Source organism: Archocentrus centrarchus, chromosome 23 (assembly GCF_007364275.1).
Source record: "Archocentrus centrarchus isolate MPI-CPG fArcCen1 chromosome 23, fArcCen1, whole genome shotgun sequence".
NCBI classification, from domain to species: Eukaryota; Metazoa; Chordata; class Actinopteri; order Cichliformes; family Cichlidae; genus Archocentrus; species Archocentrus centrarchus.
In genome coordinates, this window is record NC_044368.1 from 23,097,807 (window position 1) to 23,107,482 (window position 9,676).

The following is a 9,676-nucleotide window of genomic DNA, read 5'->3' on the forward strand; positions in this document are numbered from 1 at the left end:
TGAGAGGTCTTCCAGACCTCCACAAACATCAATAATTACATTTGTGTATAGCAGTGTTTTAGAGAGAAGACACCAGCCTCTTTGATGGGTTTTTTTTTTGTTCTTTTTAAAGAAGAGTTTCTCTGCCCTGCTCGTGAGGTCTTTCCACATTTTCTTCTTTGTTTTCTAAACAATATGCACATCTCAGAACAATTAACCTATTTCTTAGTTGGCTTTATTTTGATTGTTATGGTAAATGGAAAAGTACTTGTACAGCGCTTTTCTACTCTGATGGGTGCAGCTGGGGCAATTAGGGGTTCAGTATCTTTCCCAAGGACACTTAGTACAGCATGCACCCTGGAGGAATCAGGGATTGAACCACTGACTTTCTGATTGGTGCATGCCCGCTCTGCCTTTTTAGCCACAGCTGCTCTTGTCGAGTTGTACAGCTTGGCAATAGGTATTTTGTCCTGTCTGTACAGCTCTACTCATTTTCTTATTTCAGTGTCTGTGACATCTTTCTGCATTCTCCACAGTTTCTGCAAGTCAGAAATGACAAATTAGCGAGACGTCATGTGCTGCAGGCAACAACAGCCATAGCCACATGTACATTCACACAGTCAAGACGAGGCTCAAGTGGAGTTCTTCTAAAGACTGCTCTTAAAAAGACTGACTTAGCAGTGAAGACCATGCTTACTGAAGAACAGTTGGTCCACCTGGTTGTTGTTTCTTTACCAAAATCTTCATGAAATGATTCTATTTTAAGACTGTATCAAACTTTAACAATACAATGTAGCTGCATACAAATTGATATACTTGTGTATCATTTTAAAATACATTTCGTAATCTGACTTTGCTCACCGAAGCTAAGGGGTTATGATGGAAGGGGTTGTTTTTATGCAAAAAGAGTGTAGCAAGCTGTGTAGATAATGCACCATATATATATATATATATATATTATATATATATATATATATATATATATATATATATATATATATATATATATATATATATATATATATATTATAATATTGGAGAGCAGGTTCACCACCATGAACCCAGCAGGAAACCAACAGAAGTCACACACATGTGTACACATTCACCTGTTACTGAGCTGCGTAATGTCAGTGCTATGTCCCTCACTGTACCGACGGCTGAAAATTTACAGGCTTTTATTTCAATATGTAAGTAAGTTGTTTAGGAAGGGTATGGCTACTTGAAAATAGTTGTTGTGAAGCTCAACAATACATAGGTGCTTTGGAGCTTCAGATCTGATTAACAATCAGACAGTTGAGGATTGCTTTTTTGTGTATGGTGAACCATTTCAATTGCACTGAAGCAGGAAAAAAAGCTTTAAGTAAACTAAACATTTCATCTATTGGCTACATCACTGATTATAAATAAATGCAGGATTGAGTTTTTAAGCATCTTTAGCCACATGCTAATTGTCAGAAAAAGGCAGCACAAGTAAAAACAGCTCTGTGCACTCCTCAAGAACCGTGTGTGTGTGTGTGTGTGTGCGCGCGCGCGTGTGCGTGTGTGTGTGTGTGTGTGTGTGAGAGAGAGAGTGAATGAAAACCCTTCTAACCTTGGAAGTGTCATTCCTGAGCTGTCAGTATGCTCTGCAGGGCTGCTAATGCCATGTTATCAGTTTGCTGCCATCTAGTGGCTAGCCTGAGTAGCACTACATCTTTGAAGTTAATTGAATCAGTAGACACTTTCTTTATGCTTTGCAGTGCAGTTTTGTAGCATTTAATTTATTTATAATGTAAATGTTTTCCATTTTCTCTCCTCAGTAACAAGAGTTCCAGTTCAGCCACCGCCTAGCATTGTTGAACTGGATGGGGAGAAGTTTACACTGCAGTGGTAAGATTCATTTATTCATATTCAGGCACTCTCTTAATTTAACTAAAGCGCAAACACAGTGTGAGGTGGGAAAAAATGCTGAATTTGCAGGAGTTTATTGTCTGCCTGCTTTAAATCCTCTCTGTTGATGCTTTCTGCTTCTTCCAACAGGCTAAACGCACACTTTGAGACAAACCCCGAGGGCTCTGTGTCTCGATCAGAAATGTACTCTGAGTACCTGGCCACATGCAGTAAAATGGGCCGCAGCAACATCTTGAACTCCACTGGCTTTCTCAAATGCCTGCGGTCAGTCCTGATTCCTCCTCTGTCTGATCCTTCTATGTTGCACCAGCACAGAACACCACTTAAAGTCTGTGGTCTGAACAGAGATGAGCCACAACAGATTCTCTACAATCTTCTCAGTTTATAGAGCAGGTTTAATAATAATTAGAGTGATCCTCCAGCATTGTAGAACACATGTTTCTTAATGGTTTGCACTTCATCCTTCATTTGCACTAGAGCAGAAAATATAAAACTAAATTGCTGATTTAGACAAAGATGGATCTGTAAACACACAAATCAGCATAGCATTTGAACTCTAATATTGCCTTTACTCCTCCCACCACAGGACTGTATTCCCCAACCACACGATGCGGCGGCAAGAAGAGCCTAAGGCCAACGGGCAGGTTCAGATCCTCCTTGTAGGGCTAAGGCGGAGGTCAATCCCTCTGCCCATCCAGCTGTACTACCAGCAGCCGCAACCTCAGCAACAACAGCAGCAACAACAGGTTCCAGCAGCAGCAGCACCTCCACCTCCAGCAGCCCGACACGATGCACCTGGAGACCCTCAGGCCCCGCCCCCAGGTAAAACTAGAACTATTAATCACTTTCACATAATCAACATAGAAAACGTCTGAATATCACAGGAGCTATGTACAGTGATAGTGCAGAGATGGATGCTGGTGGTGTTGCAGAGAGCAGAGCTAGTACTGCTGGGACCAGAATGGCTGAACTAATTACACAGACAAATATATTGAGGAAACAATTGTAGGAAAAGAAGTTAATATAGCTTGTACTGAATGGGGAAACTGATTATTTACGCGTTTACACTGTAGAAAGCAGGACTTAAGTTCCACCCTGTTCCTCAACTTTGCTGTATTTCTGTATTTTGTTGCCAGGCTTACCTCCCGGGCATGCTGGTCTCGGACCCCAGTTTGTTCGGCCCCCAGGCCCCAGCCTCAACCCCGGTGTTGTTGCCCCATCCATTGCCTTGACAGCACAGGAAACTTCCCACGCAAGCCACCCGACTCTTCCCCGTCACCCGGTGCCCTCACAGGTGCCTCCACAGATGCCATCAAATTCTCTGGCAGCAGTGCAGCCGCAACAACAGCAGCCACAGCAGGTCCGACCTGGTCCGGTGGTCCAGATTCCAGCATCAGCACCGGCCACCCAGAACCATAGCCCTCAAAACCCTGCCCCTCCAGCAGTGGCTCAGCAACAACAGCAGCAGCAAACACTCCCCCATGCTCCCCACGGGACACCTGTCACTCTATTTCAGCAGGTACCACAGGGCCACATCCTCACCGCCAGGGTACAAGGGGTGTGCCCCTCCAGTGACTCAGCACCTACCCCTGCCCCAAACCCCCCCTCTGTCTGGGCCTCAGGGTGGAGCTCCCCAGGCAGAATCTCAGTGTGGTGCTGCTGCTGCGTCTGTACCTGCCTCCTGCCTGGGAGCTGCTCAGGCACTGAGTATTACAAGTGTACCCAATTCCCAGGGGTCACGTGTCACATTTCAGAATATCGCCCCCAAACCAGCTCCAAACCAGTCAGGTGGACCAGCAGCTGCGATAGCTACTCCCAACCAGCAGCCTCAGCCCCAGCAGCAGCGCAGAGTGTAGTAATAGTTAGCCCCAACCCCCAGCAGAGCAGCTACACACCTGCCCTCCACCAGATTGTCTTGCCAATCCCTCTGCCATTCCCGGCACCCAAACTATTCAGATAGCAGGGCCCCCCGGGACTGCTTCCAGTCCTGCCCACCTCCTGCCCCTCACTCCAACACCCAGGTCCAGCCCAGTCAAAACTGTCAGCCACGCACTGTCCATGAAACGGCTTCAGCAGCAGCAACATCAGCATCAACAGCAGCAGCAACAACAGCCACCTCTCCAGCTTATTTCCCAGCCTCCTTCCTCTCAGCCTACCTCCACTGAGTCCAGCTTGATCAAACAGCTACTGCTTCCAAAGCGGGGGCCTTCTACTCCAGGAGGAAAGCTAATCCTACCTGCTCCACAGGTGCCCCCTCCCAACAATACAATATCCCCCAGTCCACCAGTCATCTATCAAGCAGGCTACAGCACCCCAAATCCTACGTCTCAACCTCAGCAGCTCAATGTTCAGCTAGTTCCTGGTCAGCTTCCAGCTGCTGGAGCTCCAGGCCTCCAGACGGTTCAGCTTTTGCCAGGGCAGCTTATTTCCACAAGTAGTCCAGGGGGAGCTACTATCATTCAGGGTCCTGCAACTCCCGGGCAAGTCACATTCACCGTGGTCCCCAACACTGGCTTCACCACCTCTGCTGCTGTTGCTGCTGTCAGCCAGGGAACTGTGGCCCCAGGTGTCCCCCCTCCTCCATTCTCAACTGGAACGGTGCCCCAACACACCCCAGCAGCTCCACCACCACCTCCACCACCACTGCCAGCTCCCCTAAGAGGAGACAAAATAATTTGTCAAAAGGAGGAGGAGGCCAAGGATGCCACAGGGCTGCATGTCCATGAGAGGAAAATTGAGGTGATGGAGAACTCCTCCTTGGCAGAAGGAGACTCCTCCAATGGCAAAACCAGTAACGGTGACGTTGCAGAAGGTGCCAAGCTGCTAAATGGTCGGAAGTGCATGGAGTCGAATCTACCTCCATACCACTCAGGGAACAGCCAGGGAGCACTCAATGGCCCCGCTATGGAGAGTCGCCCTGCTAACGGCAAGCAGGCTCTCTCTCCAGACCCAAACACCCCTCCTGAGGGAACCCCCGACCCCAAAAAAGACTCTTGTCAATGGGGTGTGTGACTTTGATCGGAGTGACAGTGGTGGCAACTTTAACAGAAACATTCCAAATCACATTGCTTCCAAACAGTACTGGGGGAATGGGGAGGTTGGCCCCTCTGAGAAAACTCACAGCTCAGATCCCCTTCTTCCTAGTCCTCCTCCACCCCAGCAGGACACTGCCAAAGCCCAGCAGGCTGAACGCCTGGCCAATGGACCCCAGGCAATAGGCAACAGGCCCCCCTCGGAATTAACCAATGGACCTTTGGGGCCGGCCCATGCTGCGCCTGTGCTAAGACAGCAACTGCTCCCCAACGCTTCCCTTCCCTCCTCTGTTACTGTTACCTCCCAGAGTCTCGCTGCCTCTCCTGCAAACGGGGTGGCCCCTGAGGCTCGAGGCCTCAAGAGGTCGGCCGAGAATGAGGACCGCGGCGCAACGGCATCCTCGGGGATCCCCAATAAAGTGGGAGTGCGCATCATCACCATCAGTGACCCTAACAACGCCGGCAGCAGCGCCACAATGGTGGCGGTGCCAGCAGGAACAGACCCAAGCACAGTAGCCAAAGTAGCAATAGAGAACGCCACTCAACAGAGGAACTGCTCGCCCACACAGGCAGCTGGCACAACGGTGAGTCACTGTAGGGTTAGTCTCACTGTAAGCTGCATTTATCCTCGCCGTCTTCTCATAGTGTGACATGGTGTAAGGTCTGCCACACTATAAATACTAAAGCTATTCCATCACCACTTCATGTCAGTAGTTTTTTTTTTTTCTTTTAAATCCTTTGTCAGGTTTAATGGGTAACTTTTCCTTCAGATCTCCTCCAAAACACGGGTAAAGAAGGGCAGAGAAAATTAATAGAAGAATATTTGCTTTCTATTTTGGTTCTTTTCTTTCTTGCTTTTTTTTTCCCTCTGGTTACTTTGTTGCCTAATACATAATGCCTCTACTGGATGACAAACCCTACAGACCAGTAGTCAGTCTACACTTCTGAGTGACTACCTCCATTTTTGTTAAGACTACATCTTCTGTTCTCTGCAGTTGAATTTCAGCCAATATTTAACTCAAAAACGTGCTGCACTGTACTATTAAATGGCCCTTAGCTGTCATCATTCATTAACTTTCACTGTCTTCAGCAGCCGTCTGGGTCTCTGATGTGGAACAGAGTAGTGTCAAGTTTGCAGAACAGCGGTTATAAAATAGAGGAGTTAAAGCTAGGAGTACAGCACCAAACTTGCCTGAAAAGATTTTTTTTTTCTTGATCTCTGTGACTGTAAAGTAAATGAGCATCATGGGTTGAACATTAAGTTCCTACATTATGCACCTGCTGGTATACTCAGTCAAAACATGACTCTATGCTGCCACCACTGGTCAAAAGCTTCACAGGAGAGTTTTATGTATGCTTAGTGTAAACCGTGTATAGCTTCTCATCTCATTTTAAAGCATTTCTCCTTATTATTTTATGTTTGCAGCAGAATAGTTTCATAGTCGGTCTGTGAATGTTTGGAGGTTAAGAAGGTGAGGCCAGTTAAGACCATGTGGCTCTCGCTGATACCCACCTCCCACAGCAAAGCGCTGAGAGAACAACTCCTGCCATTAGATGGGCTGTGGTTACATCTCAGCCAACATCTTAATTATGACTACACCCTTCATCTTCGTTTATTTCTTGTTAAAATGAGCTGGCTGTTATAAAATTGCATCTCTTTCACAGCCTACTGTTTATCCCGTCCCCGCCCCCCGTATCCCAGCCTGCACCAGCGGGTAACCACAGCCCTCACCTCCCAGCACAGCAAACCTCCACAGTGCCCCCAGAGCAAAGCCGGAAAGCAGGGCAGAACTTCAAGTGTCTGTGGCAGTCCTGTAAACGGTACGAGGTTGTTCACAACACTCTCCTACTCACTTTAACCAAGCCTTTGTCAGGTTGACTTATTCCCTTTTTTCCCCCTATCCAGGTGGTTTGAAACACCTTCTCAAGTGTTTTACCACGCAGCAACACAACATGGTGGAAAAGATGTATATGGAGGCCACTGTCTGTGGGAAGGTTGTGAACCTTTCCCCGACAGAGACTGTCCTTCATCACGCATCTGCAGGTATAATTCCTTCCTTTTTTTTCTGAGTTGTTTATTTGATAGTGGCAGTTTTTGTATCACATTAAGCTAAGTGGCTTCCGCTCCTCGTGTCCCCAGGATAAGCACTGTTCTCGAGAGGCTTTGCTGGCTGGACTCAAACTAGAGGAGCAGCAGGCGCAAAGTCCCAATCAGACTTCTTCCCAGTACGTACACCTTTCTTTGTTCATAATATGCAAGACTAGAAGACAAATCATGTTCAGCATAGAAGGAAATGTCATGCTTTTTGAAAAATATTAATGCCTGATGTGTTGTGAAGGACCCCGTCAGCAGCAGGCAGCACTCCGGCACCACGAGCACCGAAAGCAATCGTCAATCATCCGAGCGCAGCTCTCATGGCCCTACGCAGAGGCTCTCGAAACCTGGTCTTCAGGGACTTCACAGTGAGTAGAAAAAAGGCTGACAGTTAGTCATCTCTTCCTGCATACACACACACACACAATTTGTATGACTTCTTGAGCTCTCAGTTGACAGAGGTGGACTTAAGCTTCTCTGAAGCGCTTAAATCCCCCAGTTTGTCACCTCATGGTTTTCACACAGCTCATGACTGACTGGAAATATGGGGAAAAAGGAATTTGATCGTTTACATGTCTGTGTGAGGCTGGAAAAGCTAAAGTAGATGCTTATTTTGTTGGCCATTAGTTTGTACAGAACTTCTTCGATTTTTGCATTTTATGGCATTTGCTACTGTCCTCTGACTGACTTGATTATGAGGACAGAAATGTGCATAAGGTCACTGTCATAGCTACAAAACTCAAAATTGTCTTCATAAACTGTTGCCTCTGTTTAACAGCTGCTATAAATGCATGACTAATTGACTGTTTCCTCTCCTAGGATGAGAAAGAGGGACCAGTGACCAAACACATACGACTTACTGCTGCCTTAACGTTAAAGAACATCGCCAAGCACTCCGACTGTGGTCGCACGTAAGTAACCTGCTGTACTGAAGGAGTTCAGTTAAGCTTAGCAAAAAAAAAAAACCCAAACCCTAAGTTTTTTTTTTTCTTTGTCTCAGGTTGTTAAAGAGGCATGAGACGCACCTCTCCGTGCTCGCACTAAGTAACATGGAGGTTTCCACCACGCTCGCCAAATGCCTTTATGAACTGACGCGCTCGCTCCAGGCTTGACGCCAAAAGGACAACCTCTACAACTCCCTGACCCCCCACCAACCTACCTGTCCCTCTCCTGCAGCGAGAAGAGCAAGCCACCGGTGAGCCGTAGCGGGTCCGTAGGGGGATAGCAGAGGGCGGGAAACCGGAACAAAGAACCCTCCTTCTGCCACGTCTGCCGGCCCCAACCACGCCCCTCCCCTCCTCGCCAAACTTGTGTTCAAAACCCCTGCCCTCCTCCATCCACACACACAAAGGAAAAAAAAACAAACAAACAAAAAAAAAACAAACTGCTATGGGGTCTTCCACCAGCTGTCCACCAGGGGGAGCTCATTAAGACTGCTTCCCCAAAGGGACTCCACCGACGAAACCCCAAACACGAGCACATTCTGTTCAAGTTTTTTTTTCTTCTTTTTTTCTTTTTTTTTTCTTTTCTCTTTGTCATGTGAGCTAATGTGTGGCATGAGTGGTGGTTGACTGAAGAGTACGGGTGGGCGGGGAAGGGGCGGGAGATCTGAAGGTGCCCCACAGGGTTTGGTGGAGGAGGACTCAGCTGGCAACTGGCGCAGAGAATTTTTCTTTTTGTTTGTTTGTTTTTTCTTTAGAAACTTGGTAGCTTGGTTTTCTTACTTGAGTCAATATATTTTCACCTATTTATTATTGAAATAAATACCATTACAATTAATGAAAAAGAATCTTGTAAATATGTTGTGAATATATATAAAGAAGATCCTCTTTCATGCCGATGCAGCCACTGGAGATCTTGCTCTGTGGAGTAATAGAAGCATTACTTTGGCAGGATTGAATAAAGTAGTTAGTTTTGTTTTGTTTTGCTTTTTTATGATCCCTGGTCACTTGTATCTATGTGATTCTATACTCAGCAGTGGATGAATGTACTTAAAACCTGTAATAATTCTGCAAAGGTACTGATGCTGTAAAGCTTAGGGAGGGGGAAAAACAGTTTTTGTGGAACTGTGACATTTTTTGTATTATAATACCTTGTAGACTCATTTTTGCTGGCTGAAAGAGTATGGAATAATATATCGTCATTTTGTAGAAGAAAAAAAATATTGAAAGTTATTCTCCTCCCTTCCTCTTCCCTTGCACACCCTCCCTCAACACGCACACAGACAGACACCACACACACACACAAGTAACATATATCCACTGTAAGCGTTTTGTCATTGTACGGGCACAGTGCGCGTACCAAAATTTTTTTGTATTTGTAAATTGGTTTAAATACATGGAGTTTTTATACAGGTTTTCTCCTGTGTTCTTTGCTTTATGTGCAGGTATGATATTTTCTTCACTACTTTTTTCTATCTTAATATAGTGTGGAGTTTTATTGTACTATTTTTTCATTCTTAATACCATGCCACATTCCGGCTCACGTCCTCAGACTGTCCTCTCTACCGTGTGTTGTGTAACATTTATGACTGCCTGTCGTATTAGCACCTGACCGGGGCAACCCAACCATCCTCATTTCTGCGGTGTCAGTAGGATGTGTGACTATACATAGACCTAACAGTCTGTTAGAGATTGGCTTTATTTACTTTGGTGACTGTTTATAGTTTTTAAATAAAACA

General features: G+C 46.1%; 1 protein-coding gene across 1 annotated transcript in view; it reads left to right on the plus strand.

Annotated features, from left to right (window-relative positions):
* The window catches only part of arid2 (AT-rich interactive domain 2), a 38,422-nt gene extending 28,746 nt beyond the window's left edge, over window positions 1-9,676 (plus strand). The window contains 18 exon segments of the mRNA XM_030719747.1: window positions 1,779-1,848; window positions 1,999-2,133; window positions 2,456-2,691; window positions 3,006-3,439; window positions 3,441-3,707; window positions 3,710-3,779; window positions 3,782-3,853; window positions 3,856-3,905; window positions 3,907-4,848; window positions 4,850-5,485; window positions 6,567-6,596; window positions 6,598-6,722; window positions 6,808-6,911; window positions 6,914-6,945; window positions 7,042-7,127; window positions 7,241-7,364; window positions 7,816-7,907; window positions 7,997-9,676. Of these exon segments, the coding sequence (XP_030575607.1) occupies window positions 1,779-1,848; window positions 1,999-2,133; window positions 2,456-2,691; window positions 3,006-3,439; window positions 3,441-3,707; window positions 3,710-3,779; window positions 3,782-3,853; window positions 3,856-3,905; window positions 3,907-4,848; window positions 4,850-5,485; window positions 6,567-6,596; window positions 6,598-6,722; window positions 6,808-6,911; window positions 6,914-6,945; window positions 7,042-7,127; window positions 7,241-7,364; window positions 7,816-7,907; window positions 7,997-8,108 (3,617 nt within the window). The 3' untranslated portion in view covers window positions 8,109-9,676.